Source organism: Myotis nattereri, assembly GCF_964212035.1.
Source record: "Myotis nattereri genome assembly, chromosome: 3".
NCBI lineage: Eukaryota > Metazoa > Chordata > Mammalia > Chiroptera > Vespertilionidae > Myotis > Myotis nattereri.
In genome coordinates this window covers 60,210,325-60,235,795 of record NC_138077.1, presented here as the reverse complement: position 1 = coordinate 60,235,795, position 25,471 = coordinate 60,210,325, and the positions used below count along the sequence as shown (strand labels likewise).

Sequence of the window (25,471 nt, the reverse complement as noted above, 5' to 3'; positions counted from 1 at the left end):
TATATATTTTACATCTTTTGCATTCTTTATGGCATCCAGCACAGCACTGGGTTACAAAGGATATATGGGTTTTAAAAAACAAATGATAAATTAAAAAATATTCTTATTTTTTATATTATTCCTCTCCCATATTGATTGACTACCCTAGGAAGCCTAGGTACCAGCAAAGAAATGGGAGCATAGCCAGTGTAAATAGAAAAATGAAGATGTCTACTCACATAGGAAACAATGTTAGAAAAAGAAAAGTGATTATTCTAGCACTAGTAAAGATATACGTAGCAAATGCAATAGAAAACAGTGTATTTATGAGAAAAGTGATAATGGATAGTAGAATGTTCAGGGCGGAAGGGGTTAAATAATAATATAGGAAATGATTCACCTAATCAATAGAATAAAACAGACAAGTGGCAATCATAGAAACAAACAGAAATCCCCAACATAGTTTTATGCTTTCTGGAATACAAGTGAGCAAAATGATTAGGGTAAAGAGGCTAGAAGAGCTAGATGAAGTGGACCTGCAAAAAAGTTTCTAAAGGCAATTTTTGTTTTGTGCTCTCCATGTCCTGCCTGGAAGTATTTTTGGTAACATGTTAAACTACAGTTGGAACAGGTAAGCTTACTAAGTGAAAAATATTGCACTGAAAGGCTCAAAAAAAAAGTAAGATTATGAAGTCTTTAAAAAGTAAGTATAGCTTTAAGCATAGAGAGTAATTAAGTATAACTGTTTAGTCCAGTCTGATTCCTTGATAGCTGAAATGACCTCAGAACCCAATAATCTGCTTACTCTGTTAGCTACATGGAAATGCCAGTATTCATTCATTTTAAAACATATGTACAATGTTCTAAGAAATCAAGTATGCAAGGATTGATTTTTGTGGATAATGCATTCTGGGATACTTAATAAAAATGACCTATGGTTCCACATATCCTACAGACACTTAACTATTAAGGAAGCTATCATGTATGCTAAAAACAGCAAAAAACATTTTTAGGTAATTGGACCCATTTTGTTACTATCATTTTGAAAGAGAAATTTGTAAATGCTATAATACATATAGTATAACTTGGTACATATAATCATGGAGAGCTTAAATAATCAGAAAATATTTCACGGGAGAAGTGAAATTTCAGGTCTTGAGAAGAGATTAAAACTTAGTAAGCAGAAAAAAACATTCTAAATGTGGGGAAAAAAAAAAGACAATAGCAGGAGGCAGAAATGATTGTGGCTTCTCTGGGATCCAATTAAGGAGACCAGTTTGATTGGACACAAAAATTCAGCATGATTGCATGCTCCCTTCAAAATGAGCTAAAAGCTATAACATATTAAACAGCCCTAATCCAATTGAAAGAGATCAGGACCCTTGGGATTCTAATTTACTTCTTTTCACTAAACAGTTATATCATTTATGAATTTCATTAATCTGAAAGAATATACAGATATCTGTATTACCTAGCTGATTTCATATCATAGGTTTATTTACTACTGGGATAAAGAGGGAATACTTTTCTTAAATAACTTAGACAAAAGTTAACAGAATTGGGCACTCAAAATGGGAGGGGGGACGACTCATATCAATTATACTATAACCTTATTAGACATCCCTAACCTACCCTAACTATTAACTTTTAAGTTAATTGCCTAAATATATGCATTTAAGGGTGAAGGAGCTAGAAAGCTTGAGAAAAAGACTGGGTTCTATCAAGTTGATGCTTCAGGGAAGGTTAAGGGCAGGACAAGAATTAAATATCCTATTATTTTGGACAGGAAAGGTAGAAATGATTAGGGGCAGAGTAAATGTATACTTGTCATCCAAACTGGAACACTTGAGAGTAAAGGGGCATGCACTTAATAATTACATTGACAAGCATAAATTGGGTATTATGTTCACTTGTCATTATATCTATATTATGTCAAATTTTCCTAAAGGCAATGAGGAATCAGAGAAGAATTTTAAACAGAAATGGCAGTGTCACATGTGCTTTTAAAAAACCTAACTTTGACAGAAAGGAAAATGTGACGTATGTGAAACTGAAGGAGGGAAATTGGTTAGGAGGTAGGAGGTTGTTTTAACAATTCTACGAAGGCCTAAGTTAAAGTCAGGGCAGTGGAGATAGATAAGACAAATCATAGAACTATAATGGAGGTAGAATCTTTACATTTATTCAGAACTAAAACGAAATAATCCTTTATATGCACACTTTCACAATATTTTCAAAAGAATGCAGAGAAAAAAATACAACAGATTGTTAACAAAAGAAAAAACTTGAGGAACAAAGAAGCAGTGCTTAAATTAGATCCCCACTTCATACCTAAGAGACTATTATATTTGCCCTGGCTGGTATTGCTCATTGGTTGGGCATAGTCCCGTGCACCGAAAGATTGCCAGTTTGATTACCGGTTCGATTCCCGGCCAGGGTATGTGCCTGGGTTTCGGGCTCCAACCCTGGTGGGAAGATTGCAGGCAGCAGATCGATGTGCTGCTCTAGTCTTTCTCTTTCTCTCTTCTCTCTCTCTCATTCCCATTCTCTCTCTTCTCTCTCTCTCTCTCTCTCTCCCCCTCTCCTATAAAAATGAATAGAATTTTTTTAAAAGAAAAAAGAATATAATTTAACCAGACTTCCATTTTCTAAATGCAGAATTTAAGTTTACTCTCTTCTTCCAACCAATTTCCATTACTACTTAATTCTCAATCTACTTTTGCATCACTTCCTTTTGCTTCCCACCTGGCTTTTACTCTTTGATGTGTACAGCATACATCAATGCAGAGGTCTTTATCTTTCTTACCCCCACTCCCAAGAATATCCCTATTTCAAAACATTAGCACCTATTCCCTACCTAAACCACAAATGCTTTCTCAATGAATTAGGTTGCTCTGGCTATAAAGTAATAGGCAAGGGCAACTTACTGGATTTCTAAATTCTCAAGATTCCTGCCATACAGTACACTGTGATCATCTTGTGGTCTTGTTCTTCTGTTTGTTATCTTTCCTACATACCTGAATCTCTCACCTCAGTGTTCCCATGGAAGATATTTTCTCTCTTGATTTTTATATCTACCTACTCTTTTTGAGAACACTGGCTCCGAATCCTGGTGAGATAGCTGTATTATACTGCAGCACAAGAAATCAGGATACCCACAAGCTTCAGAAAATGGGGCTAAAGTGCATTCTAACAAAGCAGCTTTTGTTTCTAGACTGTATTTACCTGACCTCTAAGAACAAGAAACTCTTCTCTTTAGAAAAACCACATTAATGTATTAAAAAATAATAATAATAACTCCATTGGCTGCCTAGTGGGAGAGAGCACTTCTCAAGTTGGTGTCTACTATCATAATGGAGAGAAGGGACAGACTTCTTCTACAAACTTAAAATTTTGTGTTTTCATATTAATAATAACCTATTTTTAAAAATCAATATAAGAATATCCTGTATCATCTAGATTCATCTAGATGACAGAGCAGTGTCATAAAATTTGTTCTGCATTTGGTTTTTTATTTACAACCAAGGTAACACCAATCTAGTTGTGTGCACTAATGAGAAATTAACATAGTATCCTTATTATCTAATAAATGCATTTGTACAAAATGAGACCAAATTATGTCAAGGCACACTATATGAATGAAGAGTTCACAGTAGTTTGAACAGACAAAATGGGGAGAATTGAGTCATTATTCTACACACAGCATAGAATGGAAACCTAAATAAAACAAATAAAAGGGTGGCTTTATATAGATTATTAAAGTTTGAAAAACACTAATGTAAGATACAGAAACATCCCACAAGGAACCCACAAGGGCAAAGGAAGAGATAAAGCAAATAAATTCATGACAAATCTTCTGTTGGCTGCATTTTAATTATAATCAATCATTTCTCACATTCCATCCTGGCTAATATTTGAATTGAGAAGATATAATACAGAGAAAAAAGTGCAGAATGTGATACATACTGATATTGGTGGCAGTCTTGATTTTAAAAAAAAGAGAGGACGGGACTGATAAATAAGATTTCATAACCTCAATTTCAGCATTATATTGCTTAGAAACCCTATATTAAGATTAATTTTCTTCATAAAAAATCTTGCTTATTAAAGAAAATATGGAAATGCAGAAAAAGGAAAAAAAATCACCCGCACTCTTCTCACCTAAACTACTATTAGCATTTTGGAATATGCACCTGTATTTACTCAATAGACAGAATTCTCTAGGTTTTTTTTGTTTGTTTGCTTTTCTTTAATATGGTTGAAATCTGAGTACACTACAAGCCACTTTATAAGCATTTTAACTTGGAATAACTTTCCTGGATTCAACTCAGCCTCTAAATCCAAAGAGACCACCTGGGATTCTCTGAATTTAGAGTCAGGTGAGAGACCCTAGATATCTTCTGACCCAAATTCAAAATAAACTTTAAGTACAAAGACAAAAGAACGTTTTATCTCAGAATATTTAGTGTTTTTTATAAATTAATAAGGGGGGAAGGGCAACATCTTGGTCAGTGAAAGCTACAGCCTATAATTTTGGCACTAAAATACTACTGAGGTCTTTGATTCTAAATAACATATAATCAGTAACAAGAGGATTTTTTGAAGGGAAGAGAGGTAATGTGATTATGAGAACTTGAAGGAAAGCAACTGGAATTATAATACCGTTTACTGAGAGAAGGACACATACTTTGAATCTGGGAAGGTAAGCTTTTTCAACTTCAGCCCTAAATTACCTCATCTCATTATAAAAGATCTAAAACCAATTAAATGAACTTACCAACATTCAAAACAAATTGTTATGTATACAGTTTTAAATACAGAACATCTCTGCTTTAAATACAGATTAAAAAGTTGAACATTTTTAACCCACAAAAATATCTATAATAATAAAAGCGTGATATGCTAATTAGACCTGACGGCCAAACAGCAGAACAACCGTCCAGACGACCTTCTGGACAAAGCTGGGAACTGCGACTCTGAGGGCTGAGCCCCTTGCACGAATTTCATGCATCGGGCCTCTGGTATAATGAAATATAAGTAAATGGGAAGGGGGAGTGCATAGCATATAACTAGAAGTTTAAAAGATCTGGCATTAAACACATATGTGTACACATGAATAAGTTTATTGGCTTTATAAGAGCCACCCATTTAATCTTGGATAAGTTACTTAGTATGTTTGGCCAGAGTTTCTGAATCTGTAAAATGAGGACATTAGAAATTCACTCTAGCTATAAATCCTATTGAGACATGTTTTTTCTTGCACACTTAATCTCATAAATTAAACTGAGGTTAAAAAACACACAATGCTTTTAATAAAAAATCTCTCTTAAAAATAATTTCTAAGAAGTGTCAAAGCAAAAAATAATGTTTTCCAGTAAGTTAGTACTTATGCTCTTAGACTTGGTTCCATCTAATATTGAGGTTGGATTTTCCAATGGCTAGTGACATCCTGTTATAACATCTATGGCTTTCAAGATCAAACCTGCTTTTTATCCTTGCTCCCAAAACACCAATAGGAAAGTAAATAAGAAAAATACGCCATTATCATCTATAATAAGGTCTCTATATTAATAGTTTGTAAAAGGAATATATGAAATGTATGTTTTCAATAGTGTATGATACTAAATAAGCACCTCTAACTATGTAAAGAAATTAACTTCTGAATTTTAAGTAGTCAAAATTTATACATGAATTTTGCTCCTATAAAATTATATATTTTAATGATATAGCTACACTGTCCTCACCCTACAAATAAAAACCCAGAATGGGAACAATTTACTGGAAATCAATGGAGACAAACTATATGCAGTCAATGAAACATTGAAGTACAACTACCCAACTATCTTTATATGCAGAACTGCTGTGTACTTTGTACTCAGGCAGCTATTTAGTCTCAAAATAGTTTAGTTTAAGAAGAATAAAAACCCAAGTTTTAGTTAACTTGTTAATGTGCCTTTATAAAAACTCTACTTGACTCACCTTAGTCCAAGGATGTGCCTTAATTTGAGGAAATTTGAATTCTGTGTAGTTTGGGTTCATTTCTCTAATTTGCTCCCTTGTTGGTGTCCCCAGAACCTAGATAGAGAAAACAAGTTATTACCATAATTTTCTATATACTTACAAGTATAACATTTATGTTTCAATGTATTGGTTTCATTGGAAAAGGTATTCCAAAGTTATAAAATACAAAACTCATTAAATAGAGCAACCTTTGTGAAAGATGTTTCATTTTTAACTGATTACAGACTCATGCTATTCTACCCTACACAGGCTTTTACAATAATAATAATAATAATAATAATAATAATAATAATAATAAATAATAATAATAATAATGATGTTATATCAGGGTTTTAAAAAAAGATCACTCAAAAATACTCAAGTAATAACCAGGCATCTTTATTCTATCTAGAAAACAAGCTATTGTAATGATGGCATCTGAAATGAGAATAGCTCTTATTCATTTAGTTAAGTATAGTCCAAGGTTTTATTATCAACTAGAGGCCCGTGCACTTGGGGGTGGGAGGTAGGAGGGTGCCCCTCAGCCCAGCCTGCACCCTCTTACAGTCCGGGAGCCCTCAGGGGTGTCCGACTGCGGGGAGTGGGCCTAAGCTGTCAGTCAGACATCCTTAGTGCTGCTGCAGGGGCGGGAGAGGCTCCCGCCACCACCGCTGTGCTCGCCAGCCTTGAGTCCGGCTCAGGGCTTCTGGCTGAGCTGTGCCCCACTGTGGGAGTGCACTGACTATCAGGCGGTAGCTCCTGTGTTGAGCGTCTGCCCCTGGTGGTCAGTGCGTGTCACAGCGACTGGTCGTTCCGTTTGGTCAATCTGCATTTTAGCCTTTTACTATTTAGGATAATCGGGAAAGCCATACCTAACCATGGTCATCAATAATTCCACTTAAACATTGAATATTTAGTGATTGTCCCCTGTGTATAAAGAACTATGCTATGATATATGGAAGATAATAAAAATAAAAAACACCCAATAAATTTCTTGCATGATGAAATTACATATTTGTGCGTGGAGAAAGTATAAGTACAATACAAGATAAAAATTTACTGAGTACTTCATTGCCTCTAGAGCTGCATTCAGGACTGAACAAAGGAAAATATATAGACGTGGCTCCAAAACCAGATGATGGGAAGAAACACTAAATACTAAAAATGAGCACTCTGAAGAAAAATGACATCTATAACTCATCTTTATAAACTCTAGGGCCTAGTACAAAACAAGTTCGTTGAAATATTAAGCCATTTACAATTCAGGACAACTGCACAAAAAAAGTGGAATGTACAATACATACTTGATTTCTGGTGGCAACCAGTGAATAATCAGAGCAAAGAAATAAAGTTTTGTTTTGCTTTTTGCTGTTGCTTCCAATTCTCTAGACTTCTTTAAAACTTTCAAGCCTTAATCAAAATCTTAAAAGTGTTATTCTTCAAAAGAGACTCTTAAGAAATCAAAAGCCAAGCTACAGACTAAAACATATATTCCGCAAAGGATTTAAATCTAGAATGCACAAAAGACTCTAATCATTAAAACACAAGATGATGATCCAAGATGGTGGTAGAGTAGGACCAAACTGGAATTAGAACTAAATTATAACACACACACACACACACACACACACACACACACACACACACACACACAAATTACGGAACAATCATCCGAATAACCAACTGGAGACTAGATGAAGAGAGGTCTTATAACCAGAGTTATAGAAGACACTACACTGAGACTGGCAAAAAGGGCAGAGATGAGAAAAGGGCTGGCCCTGCCTCCCGGGTGGCAGCTGAGATTCCGGAGGGATATCTCAACTGTGGGGGAACCCCCCTGATAAATGTGGGGTCAAAACCCCAAGTTGGGCTCCCCAGCTCCACATACCAGGGCCAGGAAGAGGCACCCACATAACATTTAAATCTTTACTTTGAGTTTATTCTTGTGTATGATGTAAGGTGGTCTAGTTTCAGATTTTTTTGCACATATCTGTCCAATTTTTCCAAAACCATTTATTGACTAGACCAGTGGTCGGCAAACTCATTAGTCAAAAGAGCCAAATATCAACAGTACAACGATTGAAATTTCTTTTGAAAGCCAATTTTTTTAAACTTAAACTATATAGGTAGGTACATTGTTTTTTTGTGTTTTTTTAAAAATACATTTGATTTTTTTTTTTTTTTTTTTTTTTTTTTTTTTTTTTACAGAGAGGAAGGGAGAGGGACAGAGAGTTAGAAACATCGATCAGCTGCCTCCTGCACACTCTCCACTGGGGATGTGCCCGCAACCAAGGTACATGCCCTTGACCGGAATCGAACCTGGGACCCTTCAGTCCGCAGTCTGACGCTCTAGCCACTGAGCCAAACCCGTTAGGGCTAGGTACATTGTTATTAACTTAATTAGGGTACTCCTAAGCTGGGCTTTGCTAAAAATGTCCTCAATCTGATTGAGGTACATTCCCTGAGGTCGACCCCTTCCACCCTTCCAACTCTCCCATCCACACTCATCTATCTGAAACAAGTATATGAGACGAGTGTGGATGGGAGAGTTGGAAGGGGTCGACCTCAGGGAATGTACCTCAAAACAATGTACCTCCCCCGCGCTGCGTATCCCGTGGTGCTGCATATCCTGTGGCCCGCCTACGCCGCATCCCCCGTCGCCTGACCGACCGACACCCCCCACTTCTTCTAACGCCACTTCTTCAAAATAGACTCGCCCATGCCGAAAACCGACTTCTGTGAAATTGGCTACGAAGTTTCAATCGCACTGTACATGCGTCCCCGCACGTGGTTTTTTGTGGAAGAGCCTCACTCAAGGGGCCAAAGAACCACATGTGGCTTGCGAGCCACGGTTTGCCGACCACTGGACTAGACTATTGAAGGTAGTCTTCAATAGTATGTTCTTATCTACTTTGCCAAATATTAATTGACCATAAAGGCATTGGTTTATTTCTGGGCTCTCTATTCTGTTCCATTAACCTATATGTCTGTTTTTATGCCAGCACCATACTGTTTTGATTACTATGGCCTTGTATTATAGTTTGATATCAGCATGATTCCTTCAACTTTGTTGTCCTTTCTCAAGATTGCTGTGGCTATTCTGGGTCTCTTTCTTATTTCATTATTATTATTTGTTAAATATATTTTTATTGATTTCAGAGAAGAAGAGGTAGAGAGAGATAAAAACATCAATGATGAGAATCATTGATTGGCTGCCTCCTGCACACCCTCTACTGTGGATTGAACCCAGTCCAGGGCATGTGCCCTTGACCATAATTGAACCTGGAACCCTTCAGTCCACCGGTGGATGCTCTATCCACTGAGCCAAACCAGCCAGGGCTATTCTGGGGCTTTTGTGGTTCCATACAAAGTTCTAAAATATTTGTTCTAGTTCATTGGTATCTTGATAGGAATTGCACTGAATCTATAGATTGCTTTGGATAGTTTGGACATTTTAATGATGTTAATTCCTATCTATGAACATGGTACATGCTTCCACTTACTTGTATCTTCTTTTCTTTCTTCAGTGTCTTATAACTTTCTGAGTACAGGTTTTTTACATCCTTGGTTAAATTTATTTCTAGCTATTTCATTTTATTTTTGATGCAATTGGAAATGGGATTGTTTTCTTAGTTTCCCTGATAGTTCAATATTGGTGTATAAAAATGCAACTGATTTCTGGATATTTATTTTGTATCCTGCTACTTTACTGAATTAATTTGTCAATAAGGTAGTACTTTGGTGGAATCTTTAGGGTTTTCTCTATATAACATCATGTCACCTGCGAATAATGACAGTTTTACTTCTTCCTTTCTAATTTGGATGCCTTTTATTTCTTCTTGCCTGATTGCTGTGGCTAAGACTTCCAGTATTATATTGAGTAAGAGTGGTGAAAGTGGACATCCCTGTCTTGTTCCCAATCTTAAGGAAACACTTGCAGTTTGTGCCTATTGAGTATGCTATTGGCTGGCCCTACATATATGGTCTTCATTATGTTGGGGTATGTTCCCTCTATTCCCACTTTGCTGAGAGTTTGTATCAAATGGGTGCTGGATTTATATTTTTATCTAAGCATTTTTACATACTTATAATACCCCTTCAATATATACCAGTGCATTCATATGGAAAATCTTTCATCAGAATGGAAATAATAAGCTTTGATGAACAGTGATAATATAAAAAAGACTCTTAATTATACTTTTAATTTACGATCAGAGTTTAACTTACTGTGTTCTTCACTTTCAAAATGAGTTTTTGTGACTTAAGATGCTAATTATAAGTTAGTAAGTGAAATCATTGATTTACTCAATATCATTTAAAAGGAATTTAACCAAATAAATTATCCTGTCACCATAAAGTGGCAACGGAGATTTTTATTTCTGTTCTTGAATTACTAAGGCTATTAGATCAGGAAACATAGATTCTAATGTTATAATCTGTTCTGTTTAATTTCTCTTGCCAAATACTGAACTACTGTAATCAGTTTTTCTAATCTTTTTCTTCTTATCCTATCTAATAAAAGAGAAACATGGTAATTAGCATACGACCGCTACCCTTCCCATTGGCTAATCAGGGAAATATGCAAATTAACTGCCAGCCAAGATGGCAGCCGGCAGCCAGGCAGCTTGAAACTAACATGAGGCTTGCTTGCTTCAGTGACGGAGGACTCCAATGTTCCCCGCCTGCCGCTGCCGGCCACTGAGCTGCAACTCTAAGCAACTATGTAACAAATATAGAAGCTAAACAAAACCCCAGAAACCTGCTTCAGTCTGCCGGGCTTCAGCCAGCAGGATCGCAACATTGTAAGCAAAGGCCAGAAACCTACTTTCAGCAGTGGAGGCCTAAGAGCTGGAGCCAAGCCTCAAAGCTAAAGCTGGCCCAGAATAAAAAAAAAAAAAAAAAAAAGAAAAAAAGAAGCGGTTGGGAGCTTCAGTCACCCCCAGCCTGAAAACAGCCCTCAGCCCCTCACCCAGACTGGCCAGGCACCCCAGTGGGGACCCCCACCCTGAAGGGTGTGTAACCAGCTGCAAACAGCCCTCAGCCCCTCACCCAGGCTGGCCAGGCACCCCAGTGGGGACCCCCACCCGTGCACCAGGCTTCTACCCTATATAGTAAAAGGGTATAATATGCCTCCCAGCACCGGGATCAGCGGAGCCGCAAGGCCTCCCGGCACCGGGATCAGCGTGACAGGGGGCAGCGCCCTAACCCCCTGATCGCCCTGCGGCTCTGTGTGTGACAGGGGAAGGCGCCCCAACCCCCTGATCAGCCCTGCTCTGTGCCTGATAGGGGGGAGCTCCCCAACACCCTGATCGCCCTGCGGCTCTGTGTGTGACAGAGTGCAGCGCCCCAACCCCCTGATTGGCCCTGCTCTGTGTGTGACAGGGTGTAGCACCCAACCCACCTCCCAACCCCCACGGGCCCTGCTCTGTGTGTGACGGGGTAGAGCCATAACCTCCACATTGGCCCTGCCCTGAGTGTGAGAGTGGCGGCGCCCCAACCCCCTGATCGGCCCTGCTCTGTGGGTGATAGAGGGCGGCGCCCCAACCCCCCTGATGGGCCCTGCGCTGTGAGTGACAGGGGGCAGTGCCCCAACCCCCTGATTGGCCCTGCTCTGTGCGTGACGGGGTGGCGCCGCAACCTCCCCATCGACCCTGCCTTGAGTGTGACAGGGGATGGTGCCCCAACCCCCCAATGGCCCTACCCTGAGCGTGACTGAGGGTGGCATCACAACCTCCCGATCGCCCTGCTCTGTGCATGACAGGGGGCGGGGCCCCAACTCCCCAATCGGCCCTGCTCTGAGCCCGACCAGGGGCTGCACCTAGGGATTGAGCCTGCCCTCTGCCACCCGGGAGCAGGCCTAAGCCAGCAGGTCGTTATCTCCCGAGGGGTCCCAGACTGCGAGAGGGCACAGGCCCGGCTGAGGGGCCCCCTCCCCCCCGCGTGCTCAAATTTTTGTGCACTGGGCCTCTAGTTTTTTATAATCTTAAAGCCAGGTTCTCGCCAGGCTGGCTCTTAGAGATGGAAACTATAGGAAAGCGCCTCTGGTCTCTAGAGGTCAGCAAACCTTTAACATAAAGAGCCCTAAAGTATTACTTTAGGCTTTGTGGGCCATATAGCCTCTGTCACTACTCAACTCTGCCACTGTAGCACAAAGCAGCCATCAACATAAATTTATTACAAAAATGGGCAGAAGACTGTATTTGAATCCTAGGTCCTCGTTGCCGACCTCTGACCTACACTAAACATTTTCAGAGATCAGATAAACTGAGGCCCAGAAGGAACAATTTTTCAGAGGTCAGAACTAATTAGAGGCAGAGCTAGGACATAATTTAAATCTCATTTGTGAAAAACTAATTTAGGAGATAATATCAAGTAATCTGTTTACTAGACTTGGTTGGAGTACAAGTAATTTCAGTTTCTAATTTTGGTAGTTGTAAAAAAATTCTGATGATATTAAACATGAAGGAATAGTGTTGGAAGAGAAAATAATATTTAAGACACTCAAGAAGAACCCAGGGGAGTTCTCCATCAAGTGGTGAATATCATCTAGAAGAGAGCTTGAGGCTAGAAAAAACATCTTAGAGAGTTCCTGATGTACAGGTGCTAGGTGGCTTTAAGTGTATAACAGGCAAGGCATGTTGAAGGAGAAGAGTGCTACATATGGAGACCCATGTGACACAAATATATGGAAAAGAGTAAATTTAAAAAGAAGGCTGAGACAGATATCCAAGAAATCTGAAGGGGTCCTACAGACAAAGATACTATGAAGGACAAGGAAAGAGAACATTTAAAGGACAGAGATGGGTATCTTATGACACAGTGAGCCCATTAAAATGAAGCCCAAAAGGTGTTCACTGCAGCTGGCCATGGATACTTTCTTTCTGACCGTGGTGAGATCAGTAATAAGAACATGCAGACCGCCGAGACCGGTTTGGCTCAGTGGATAGAGCGTCGGCCTGCGGACTGAGAGGTCCCGGGTTCGATTCCGGTCAGGGGCATGTGCCTGGGTTGCGGGAACATCCCCAGTGGGAGATGGGCAGGAGGCAGCTGATCGATGTTTCTCTCTCATCGATGTTTCTAACTCTCTGTCCTTCTCCCTTCTTCTCTGTAAAAAATCAATATATATTAAAAAAAAAACAACAACATGCAGACCATAATCAGCCGGAATGAGTAAGTGGAAACAGTGTATATAAGTACTTTCAAAAGGTGCATCAGTGAGGAAAAGGAGAGGACAATGAGAAGAAATATTTATTGAGCATCTAGTATGTAAAAGCTCTGTGCTATGTATATCAATTTCCTTTTCTCATTTAAAATTTACAGACACACTTCACTACCCCATTTCACATAGAAAAGAAGCCTAAGGTTAACTGAGGAAAACAGAATTCTCAAAGTTACAGTTTGTCAGTGATAAATATAGGATTCAAATACATGTGCAGCAGACTCCCTAAATGGTCTACCCAATATTAAGTACAGGAACAAAATGATTATAGTTTTTAAAATATCATTTTAAAAAATTTTTACTGTTGAGAATATTACAGGTGTCTCTTTTTCCCCCTTTCCCCCCATCCACCCAGTTCTATCCCTGCCCCAGGGCTTTGCAACCCTATTGTCTGTGTCCACAGGTAATGCATATATACATACTAGAGGCCCAGTGCACGAATTCATGCATGGGTGGGATCCAGTCGGCCTGCCCCAATCGGGGCCGATTGGGCCTGGCCGGCCAAGGGGAGGGGCTGTGGGCAGTTGACTGGCTGGCCCTGCCCCCTGGTCAAGGGGACAATTTGCATATTAGCCTTTTATTATATAGGATAAGATCTTTGTTTATTTCTTCCCGTTCCTCCCACCCCCCTTCCCTCTGAAAATCATCAGTCTGTTCCATTTCCATGCCTGATTCTATTTTATTCACCAGTTTATTCTGTTCATTACATTTCTTATTATTTTGATTTTTAGATTCAATTGTTGATATGTATTTATTGCCATTTTATTGTTCTTATTTTTTTTCTTTTTCTTTTTCTTCTTCCTCTTCTTAAAAAAATACCCTTCAACATTTCATGTAATACTGGCTTGGTGGTGATGAAATCTTTAGCTTTTTTTTTTTGTCTGTGAAGCTCTTTATCTCACCTTCAATTCTAAATGATAGCTTTGCTGGGTAGAGTAATCTTGGTTGTAGGTCCTTGCTATTCATCACTTTGAATATTTTTCGCCACTCTATTCTGGCCTGCATAGTTTCTGTTGAGAAGTCAGCTGACAGTCATATGGGTGCTCCCTTCTAGCTAACCAACTGTTTTTCTCTTGCTGCTTTTAAGATTCTTTGTCTTTAGCCCTTGGCATTTTACTTATAATGTGTCTTGGTGTGGTCCTCTTTGGGTTCCTCTTGTTTGGGACTCTCTGCACTTCCTGAACTTGTAAGTCTATTTCTTTCACTGGGTAGGGGAAGTTTTCTGTCATTATTTCTTCAAATAGGTTTTCAATATCTTGCTCTCTCTCCTCCTTCTGGCACCCCCATAGTGCGAATATTGGTGCAACTGAAGTTGTCCCAGAGGCTCCTTACACTACCTTCATAGTTTTGGATTCTTTTTTCTTTTGCTCTTCTGATTGGGTGTTTTTTTGCTTCCTTATATTTCAAATAGTTGATTTGATTCTCAGAGTCCTCTACTCTACTGTTGAATCCCTTTAAGTTATTCTTTATTTCATTTAGTGTGTGCTTAATTTCAGACTGGTCCTTTTCCATGTCTTTGACATTCTCAGTAAGATCCCTGAAAGTCTCACTAAGTCCCTTGAAGGTCTCATGAAGATCCTTGTGTAACCTTATAACTGTGGTTTTGAACTCTGTATCCAGTAGTTTGCTTTCTTCTATTTCTATCATTTGTGTTTGTTTCTATGTATTGGGTTAAGCTGCTATGTCTCCTAGAGTTGGTAGAGTGCTCTTGTGTAGTAGGTGTACTATAGGGCCCAGTGGCTCAGCCTCCCCAGTCACCTAGGTGTGCCCTTGTATAGGCTGTGTGCACAGTCTTATTGTAGATGAAACTTAACTGCTGTTGGTGTCACTGGGAGGAATTGACCTCCAGGCCAATTGGCTGTGAGGACCAGCTGCAACTATAGTGGGAGGGGTGCTGTGCAGGAAACATCCCTATGGAGCAGGACTTGCTTCAGTGGAGTTTTGGTGCTCACTGAGTCTGCCCCTTGAGTGTGTCACTTGTGGATGTGTAGAGCTGTAATGTGGTATGGTCTGAAGCTGTTCACCAGGTGCACTGGCTTGTAGGGCCTCCAGGGAGGTGCAAAGTCAGCCACTGCTTGGGGCCACTTGACAGGAGCTACAGAGAGATCTACAGATTCCTCCTATTTGTATCGGGTTTGGAAATGCCCAGGTGAGGCCCAGCTGTGAAGCAAGGCAGGCTGGTGCTGGTCTCAGGTCTTGAGCCTTTTATTGATAGGTTTGAAGTATGCTAACACCAGCTACAGCTTATATGAGAGACTAGCAAAGTCTAAAGCCTGAGCCAGGACAGGCCATTCATATGGAAAAAGTGCTGCAAACAGCTTGGGCAGTGCTGCAAATTGGATGGGGCGAGGTCTCAGGGAATCATCAGGGTGGAGAAAACTGTGCTCCAGGTTGATGGGGACTCAGATTTGGTTGCCAGCCAGCCCTGGGGTAGGGGAGGTCTTGGCATAGGAACAATGACCCCTGCAAGTACCTCCATCCAGTAGAAAGCTGCCCCAGAGTTCCTGCTCCAATGCCAGACAATCCAGCTCCTCCCCATATGTGTCTGGGTCCCCCAATGCCTCCTGGCGCTGGAGCTCAGAGGAAGCAAGTCTGAGTAAGTTCGTGCCTGGCCCTTTAAGAGGGACACCTGGGTCTCCGGCAGCCTCTGTGTCTCTCAGCCACAAGCCTAAAGTTACAGGGACGTCTCTTCCACCCTAGGTGGAGTTGTCTGGTGTGGGGCTGGGAACCCTTGCTCTTCAGGGCAGCCTCCGTAGGGATTATCTTCTTCTGGATTAAAAATAATAGCCCACGTGGGTGCTGGATCACCCTGTTCCTCGCCTCCAACCCTCCTAGCAGTCTCAACGTGCTTTCTTCTTTACTTCTGTAGTTGTAGGACTTCCATTCAGCCAGCTTTCAGGCAGTTCTGAATGGTGGTTATTCTGTATTTTAGTTGTAATTTTGATGTGGTGGTGGGAGGTGACAAGTACCAGTGTTGACCTACCCCGCCATCTTGGTTCTCCAAGTATCACTTCCTTAAAGTCCACTGATTATGCCATGTAATGAAATCAGAGTCATTCTGAGTTGTGCAGGATATAGACATAAGATTATGAGGCTAGCCCTAACCCGTTTAGCTCAGTGGATAGAGCATCGGCTTGCGGACTGAAAGGTCCCAGGTTCGATTCCGGTCAAGGGCATGCACCTTGGTTGCGGGCACATCCCCAGTAGGGGGTGTGCAGGAGGCAGCTGATTGATGTTTCTCTCCCATCGATGTTTCTAACTCTCTATTTCTCTCCCTTCTTCTCTGTAAAAAATCAATAAAATATATTTTAAAAAAAAGATTATGAGGCTATAATTAAAAGTATAAAAAGAAAAAGGAAATTCCAGGCTTACTCATGCTTAAGTATATTTGCAATACCAAACATACACGTTTATTATTTTTATCTGTTAGAGATTGGTTCACATGGTTGAAATGTAAATGGTGGGAAAATACTATGAATGTGCATAAGTACTGCTACAGCAAGGCCTCAATTGCAGAAACTATTGTTGTTACTGAATTGCTTTGGGTATAAATATTGTACATATCTAACAGGGAGCCATAACTGCTTTTAGGTCTCAATTGTAAACTAAAAGCTTTATATAAAAGTAGTACAATTTTGTATAACTGTGCATCAGTGGTTCAATAAATTTAAAATTCCATATAAGGCTTGCATTATTGAAAAAAAAAAAGGCTATTATGGACTTCTGCTTCCAGTCATTGTGAAATAACTGATATTAGAATTTCCTTCCACATGTAAACAAGTAGAAAACTGATAAACAAAATACTCTTTAAAGAAAAAGGAAAATATGATTCAGTAACAAGAGAAAAAAAGAAATCTGTCAACAGACACAGATCCAAAAATGACAGAGGTGACAGAATTAGAAAATAAAAACTTTGAAACAGTGATAATGAGACATATAAGATAAAAAAAAAGAACCAAATAGTAATTGTGCAGTTGAAAAATACTATATGTGACATGCAAACTTCACTGGAAACCTAACAACAGATAGGCACCACAGAAGAAAAAATTTAGTGAACCTAACGAAAAACGCAAGAAAAACAATCAACGCTGAAACATGGATGTAAAAAAAGCTAGAAAAACATGTACATGTGATTGAAGTCTGAAAAGGGGGTGAGGGCTGAGGAACATACATAAAAGCAATCTGATGAAAATTCAATGTAAGGCTCAATGAACCCCAAGCAGTATAAATTTAAAAATACCACACCAAATCACACCAATAAAAGTCACCAATAAAGGGATAATATTTCCCCAAACAAAAAGAGACACATTATATACAATAAAACTGACAGGCAACTTCTCATCAGAAATAACACAAACCAAAAGAAACTGAAGCCTTTCTAAAGAAAATCTGGAAACTAAGAAATCCTATATCCATGAAAATTTCCTTCAAAAGACATTATTAGGCAAAGAAAAGCTAAGAGTTTGTCACCAGTAAATTTATACTATGAGAAAATACTTCAGGATGAAAGAAAAGGATTCCAAATGAACATTCATATCTACACAAAGGAATTCAGGCCACAAAAATGGTAAATGTGGCTAAATGTGTGACATTTCCCACTTGCTTTTAAATTTCTTAGATAAAGATGCCAACAGTAGCACAAAGGACAGGAAGGGAAAATAGAAATCTATTGTTGTAAGGTTCTTACTCTATATGTGAAGTGATACATTATTTGTAGACTATGACAAAGTAAAGATGCCAAGTTTCAATCCTAGAACAACCTCTAACACATGCAAGGAGGTATAGATTTAACAGGCCAATAAGTGGGGGTGGGGATACTCATATCCATAAAGTGACAGTAAAAGAGGGGAAAAATGGAATAAGAAGGAAAATGTCAAGGTGGAATATTTAAACCCAACCATATTGATAATTATACTGAAAATAAATGGTGTAAATGCTCCAATTAAAAGGTAGATATTGACAAACTCAATTAAAAAAAAAGACCTAAGTATATACAGCCACAGGAAATTAACTTTAAATATAAAGACTCATAGGATGTAGAAAGACATACCATACACATACAAATAAGAAAGATGGAGTACCTACATTAATATTAATGAGAGTACACTTCAGGACAAGGGAATTAAAAACAAAGAGGGACATTTCCTAATGATAAGTCATTTTAAGATGAAACTTAAAATTATTGTGAATATCATGTGTTGTTGAGAATGTAGAACTCTCATATATTGTTGGTGGGAGTAAAAAATAGTAAAACTGCTTTGGAGAACAATTTATAAGAACAATAATTTCTTATAAAGCTAACATACACTTATATCACCAGCAATTTTAGACATAGTTCTTTATCAAAGAGAAATATAAACATAAGTCTGCAAAAATACTGTAAACAAACATTCATGAAGCTTTACTCCTAACAGCCAAAAACCAAAAATAAGTCAAATGTCCATCCACAGGTGAATGGATAAACAAAGTATGGTATCCTATATAATAAAAGCCTAATATGCTAAGTGTCTGGTCGTCCAATTAACAAATCAAAGCATAATATACTAATGATATGCTAAGGACATTCAACAGCTCACTAGGCGTGCACTGACCACCAGGGGGCAGACGCTCTGACTGGTGAGTTAGCTTGCTGCTGGGGTCCAGCTGATGGGGACTGAGTGAAATAGGCTGGACATGTTCTGGAGCCCTCCCCTGGCCAACCTCCTGCATCCCTCCCCGGCCCCGATTGTGCACCGGTGGGGGTCCCTCAGGCTGGCCTGTGCCCTCTCACAATCCGGGACTCCTTGGAGGATGTCAGCTGGTTTTGGTTTGATCCCGCAGGCCAGGCTGAGGGACCCCACTGGTGCATGAATTCGTGCACCGGGCCTCTAGTATTCATATAATAGAATACAACTCAGCATAAAATGGAATGTGATTAAAGCAACAACATGGATGAAAATCAGTAACATGATCTTGAACCAGATACAAAAGAAATATATTATATGATTCCATTCATATGAAACTCTAGAATAGGAAAAACTAATCTGTAGTGACAAAAAGAAGAGCAATGGTTATCTGAGACAGAAGATGAGAGACTGACATAATGGGGAATGAAAGAGTGATCAACTATTCTTGTGTACCTGATACTATCCTTTCAAATCCATAAGTTCTGGCACAATAGGTTATTTGGTTACCCAGACTTAACATAAATATTTTTGGTGTGATGGAAATGTTTTTATTCTTGATCAGGATGGTGGTTGTATATGTTGGTTAAAACTCATTAAACTACATACTTAAAGTGGCTCCATTTTATTGCATGTAAATTACCTCTCTATGAAATTAATTTACAAAGGAAAATAGACCATTATGTAATCTGTGATGCCTTTTTTACAATAAATACAACCCTAAGTTTATCGTTCTTTTTTTAAGGCTAGCATTAAAAGTATCAGTCTATCAAACCCTAAAATCAGAATTATTTTATTTTATATATATAACATATGTAGTCTGAGAAAGCAAAGATATGATATAAGGTGCAAAAGTATGTAAGAATGAAAGGTAAGACATAATTGAGAGACATTTAAAATATTTTTTTCAGCCTCTTCACTCATTCACTTAGTAGTCTAAACATTTATTGAGTTCCGATCTTCAAGGAGCTCTTGGGCAGAAAGACTTGTACATAAAACAACTACAATCAGCCAAAACCAATACAACAAAATCAGTATAGATTATGTGTGAGGTGAAAATGCCACACTGAACTGGAGTGAGGAAGGGATTCAGGAAGGGTTCTGGAAGGAGAGCCAAGAGTTGATTTTATTTAAGGAATCTAGGAAGCAAATGAATTAGAAACACATTCTGCACAATGGTATGAAGTGGAAAACAACATGATTTGGATAACTGTAACAGCTGAGTTGTTAATTCAGAGAATAAAGACTGGATCAATAGATGGATGGCAAACTTAAAGACTAAAAAGGATTATAAAGAACAAAGATTCTGAATGCATCATTTTTTAAAAACTTTTAAACTGTAGCCGAGTTGACTGGAGCATCATCCCATACACCAAAAGGTCTTGTTTCACTCTCACCGCCCCTTCCTCCCTCTCTAAAAAATAAAATCAATAAACATATCCTTGAATAAAGATTTAAAACAAAACAAGTTATTTCTGGATTTCCAAAAAACCAAGTTCCTTTATGACTTACAGGAAATAAAACTGCACAAATGTTTTATGTACTTTTCTGTAAGTATGATATTTCACACAATTAAATTAAAGGGAAGGGAAGATGTTAAAATCATCACACCATTGGGAAGAATATGTATTCTCAATCATCCATAATAGAATAAGACCTTTCTATTTATTGAAAAAAAAGAAAAGAAAAAGAAATAAAGCACCTATTCTTCAGTTCATTATCCTGAATCATTGTGGAGGAGAGGTGCTGAAAAACCCAATCAGAGATCAGCCTACACATCCTTTTGGGGGTGCTGTTCACCTCTTGTGATTAAATTAATTTGTTCATTTGTACCCAGTCCACCCACACCTGTTTTAACATTTTTTCATTCATTTAGTTACAATTTATCAAGATACTAAATAATATCAAATCGGGAATTAATGATTTATATCTTCAAGGAAAGAAAACAAAGACAAGAATCTGATAAAAGCTATGAAATAAATACAAGTATTTCTCTCACAGCCTTGTTTTTCAATAGGTCAACACCAGAGGTCGCCAAAATTCAGCAATTCAGCTGCATGAAGCTTTTAAAACTTAACCCTTAACCTAGGGTTCCTGGATGAGCTTCAGAAAGCCCAAGGATCACCTCACATCATATGCAAAATTCAGGCATGTATCATTTTCAGGAGGAGAATCCATGCTATGAATAGATTTTCAAAGTGGTCCATGATTGAAAAGCTATTAAAAGTTGCTTTTTCTAGTCAGTAATATACACAGAAAATTTTAAATAATATAAGGATGAATTAAGCAATCAAATATTTTGTTTATATATTACACATGATATATATTACAAGTAAAAATCAGTACCACGAGGTGTAATGGTGTGTACATACACATTCTGGGGAGTGAAAAATAGAAAAAAGTTTAATATGTTGTCCTTGCAATCTGTTAATAACACAAGAGCTCTATAATATGACAGCAGAAGAAATGTCACCAGGTAACATATAATTAAACTCCAAATGCATGTTGGCAAAGATAACGTCACCGATCTATCAAAAACTTAGGAAAACAGTATTTTATACTTATTAAACTGATTTAATTAATATCTTTGATCTCTCTGAGACTATTTGATAGTAAAAATGTTAAGCTGGAAAAGGAGAGTATAGGCACACAGGTGCTGAACAAACCATAAAATAGAGATAACTGATAATCTCAAAGTGTTTGCTAAAAAATATGGTAAAAATAAGGTTGAGCTGTACTTAAAAGCAAAGATCCACCATAATAACCTTGACTATTTTAGATGAAACACAAAGATATGTCAAACTAATTTGTACTGGGGCTGGCAAAAGTAGGTTTATAGTTATTTGTGTTATTATCTACTAGAGGCCCATTGCATGAAGAGATTCGTGCAACAGGCCTTCCTTCCCCTGGCTGCCGGCACCGGTTTTCCTCTGGTACCTGGGACCCAGGCCTTTAATCCAGCCACAGTGAGGCTTGGCTTCTCCAGTCTTCATTCTGGCCAGAGCCTTCAGTCTTTGCTCAGCACCCACAATTGCAAATTAACCGCCAGCTTTGTTGGGTTAATTTGCATAGTCATTCTGATTGGCTGGTGGGCGTAGCAGAGTGACACCAATTTGCATGTTTCTCTTTTATCAGTGTAGATTTATATTATAATTATAAACCTATTTTTGCCAATCCCCTGTATATTCATGACAATAAGATTTAGGGGCTGTTTCCTTTAGTTTGTGGTCACTTTTTAAAAACCCTAACATTTAAGAAATATTAATGGGTTCTGGATAATCATTTGCAATCAATTTGATGATAGTGAACACTAACTTTAATCCCAACTAAATGATACAGTCCACAAAAAGAACTCCATTATATTAAATAGCAAACTGTCTTACAAAAAAATTGTACTTAGTTATTACTATATTTTGAATTTCATCAATAAAAAGATGGGTGGAAATTTATGTTCTCTCCTTATAGCTCTCTATGATTTGCATTTTAGCCCACAAAGCCTGACATATTTTATCTAGCCCTTTAAAAGAAAAGTTTGCCAATGCCTGCATTAGAGTATTAATCTGGATAATGGGGAATACATAGGTTTTAAGGAAACAAAAAGATTAAAATATTTGAATTTAGATTTGAGTATAGTATGGGAATCCAGAAGGAAGGACAACTGTTGAACAAAGGTAAGAGGTAGTTATTCAAATAACGAGTGTAAATATCTTAGTGGTCTCAGGTATAAGCCATAAGAAATTACATGGACAGCAAAGAAGATTCTTGAATACACACTGATCTTTTCAACCACTCTTGCGTAAACTGATATCTAACAAAATCACCTTATCAAAAGTAACATTTTTATAGAATGAAGTACAAGGATTTCAAAGTACAGTGGGGCCTTGACTTACGAGTGTCCCGACTAACGAGTCGTCTCTTGGCTGATTTTTGCTTTGAGTTGTGAGCTAAAATTCAGGTTACGAGCCAGCTTCAGATACCCGACTGCTAGTTGGCGCAGCGAACGTCACAGTGAACGCCACAACATCAGCCCAGCATTCAATTCATTGTAATGGTGAATATTGATTTGGCATACGAGTAATTTGAGTTATGAGCTCCATCACGGAACGAATTAAACTCGTAAGTCAAGGCCCCACTGTAATTTAATTACCGGCCTGTGTACACCTGGTAAAAGCTACCAAGGAGTTATGGCTCAATACAATAAAACTGAACTCAAGCTGTGCAGACACAGAAAGTAGCCATCAGAAGCTCGAAGTATTCAAGAAAATACTGAAAAAACATCTGTTAGGAATGTAACTAAGAAGTTTCTGGCGTTGGATGGAGGACTGGACTATGACCTCTAAGGAGATTTTTCAATTTTTCACTTCTAAGAAACATTTAGAAAATCCTATATAATAAAGGCCTAATATGCTAAGAGTCTGGTTGTCCGTTCCACCAATCAAAGCATAATATGCTAATGATATGCTAAGGCTGCTCAACTGATTGCTATGACGTGCACTGACCACCAGGGGGCAGAAAGTCGACCAGTTGCTGACATGCACTGACCACCAGGGGGCTCAGACAGGTAGGTTAGCTTGCTGCTGGGGTCTGGCTGATCAGGACTGAGCAAGACAGGCCAGACATGCCCTAGAGCCCTCCCATGGCCCCTCCCTGGCTGGCCAACCTCCTGCATCCCTCCCTGGCCCCGACTGTGCACCGGTGGAGGTCCCTTGGCCCAGCCTGCTTCCTCCTGCAATCCAGGACCCCTCAGGGGATGTGGAGAGCCAGTTTTGGCCTGATCCCGCAGGCCAGGCTGAGGGACCCCATGGTACACGAATTCGTACACCTTCGTACACCGGGGCCTCTAGTCAATAATAAAGTCAGTAGGAGTTGCTGCTTTTGCCAAGTGATCTCAATACATACATTTTAGATTTTTTAAAAAGAAGGGTGGGAAATTCTTTAAGAGCTCAAATATTAAAAGCTTTTAAAATTTACATTTAAAAATTCAATTATAATCTCACCCCTACTGTTCTTAAGATAAACATTAATTCCCAAGTTATAATATTTTGAATCTGGTGTTGTTAATGAAAGTGTTAACAGACATAATAAATAACATTAAACCTATGATCAAAATTCTGTTTTTATCTGTGTCCTCATACATGTAGATATTCAGTCTTCCACTTTATGAATATTTATATATTGAATAGATACGAGCATCTCCTATGTATTCAGCAAAGTACCAGGAAGAGAGAGTACATGGTTAGAAAAAATAGACATGGCTTGTTTTTGTTCACTTTATATACATTTAGTGATCTTCTAGTTTTTAAGTACTTTAATTAACAGAGATACCCCTTCTTTGCATCAGAAATCCAAAATGGCTTTTCCAGGATCATCCAACAGAAGAATAACTCAGAGCCCAAAAGGCTGTGTTCTTACACTTCCTCTATAGCAGAACTTGCTATGTGATCTTGAATCACCTTCTCCATTTTTTTTAAGTCTTCCATGGGTGTGTGTGTGTGTGTGTGTGTGTGTGTGTGTGTGTGTGTGTGATGCATTCTTAGAATATAGTAGCAAAATTCCATCCAATTCAAAATTCCAATTCAACCTCACCTTGATTATTTCCACCAATTGATCCACACCACTGTCCCCTGGAAATATTGGTTGTCCTAGCAACAGTTCAGCCAGCACACAGCCTGCAGACCATACGTCTGAAGAGAAAAACAAAACAAAGGCTTATTAATACCGTGTAGCTTAAGTTGAGTTGAAAAATATTTGTATAAATTATTTAATTTTACTTTGATCACAGAAAAAAATCACAAGCAAAAGACTGTACAATCTAGAACAAAGGAAAAAAGTCATCAAATTATTCTTAATGCATTTTAAAAATTAAGTGTTAAACTTACTAAAGGGGAAATCAAGACCAATCATAATATTCCCCCAAAAGGTAAAGTCTATTTATTATCAAATATCAGGTGTCAGAGTCTTCCACAACCAAGACAGGTAATTACAGTACCAAAACATAGGGCAAAATTAGCTACTTATCATAGTTAAAAATAAGGCAAGTGACACAATCTCTGCATATTAGCACGTGCTTACAGCGTAGCAACAATCTAGAGTTCAAGATCCTGTTCACAGAGTTCTAAGTCAATGCAAGTTCTGAGAAAAAAAATTTAGGACTATTTTGACTTTTATGTTGTAATATTGATAGAAAAAAACCTCCTTAAACATATTACCATTTTAAAATGTAAAAACAGAAGAATATACTTTATTTCAGAAATAACAAAATAATTCATTTTTTTAAATATATTTTCTTGATTTTTTACAGAGAGGAATAGAGTTGGAAACATCGATGAGAGAGAAACATCGGCCAGCTGCCTCCTGCACACACCCCACTGGGGATGTGGCCGCAACCAAGGTACATGCCCTTGACCGGAACCGAACCTGGGACCCTTCAGTCTACAGGCTGACCCTCTATCCACTGATCCAAACCAGTTATGGCACAAAATAATTCATTTTTAAGTCAAAGTGGAAACCTTAATCCCTGAGGGGAAAAACTGTTAAAAATGTAATAAATTAAAACATAACTTAAAGCATACATCTGGCTTACCCCAAAGGGTCCTGGTTTAAATCTATT

At 38.5% G+C, this 25,471-nt stretch overlaps 1 protein-coding gene across 4 annotated transcripts in view; it reads right to left on the bottom strand.

The window, feature by feature from the left end:
* Positions 1-25,471, bottom strand: part of GSK3B (glycogen synthase kinase 3 beta) — a 176,349-nt gene that overhangs the window by 37,176 nt on the left and 113,702 nt on the right. For all 4 annotated transcript variants that reach the window (XM_081086889.1, XM_081086888.1, XM_081086887.1 and 1 more), the window contains 2 exons: positions 24,448-24,545; positions 5,959-6,054 (listed from right to left, as the gene is read on the bottom strand). In XM_081086889.1, coding sequence (XP_080943015.1) covers positions 5,959-6,054; positions 24,448-24,545 — 194 coding nt within the window. The remainder of the gene's footprint in view (positions 1-5,958; positions 6,055-24,447; positions 24,546-25,471) is intronic.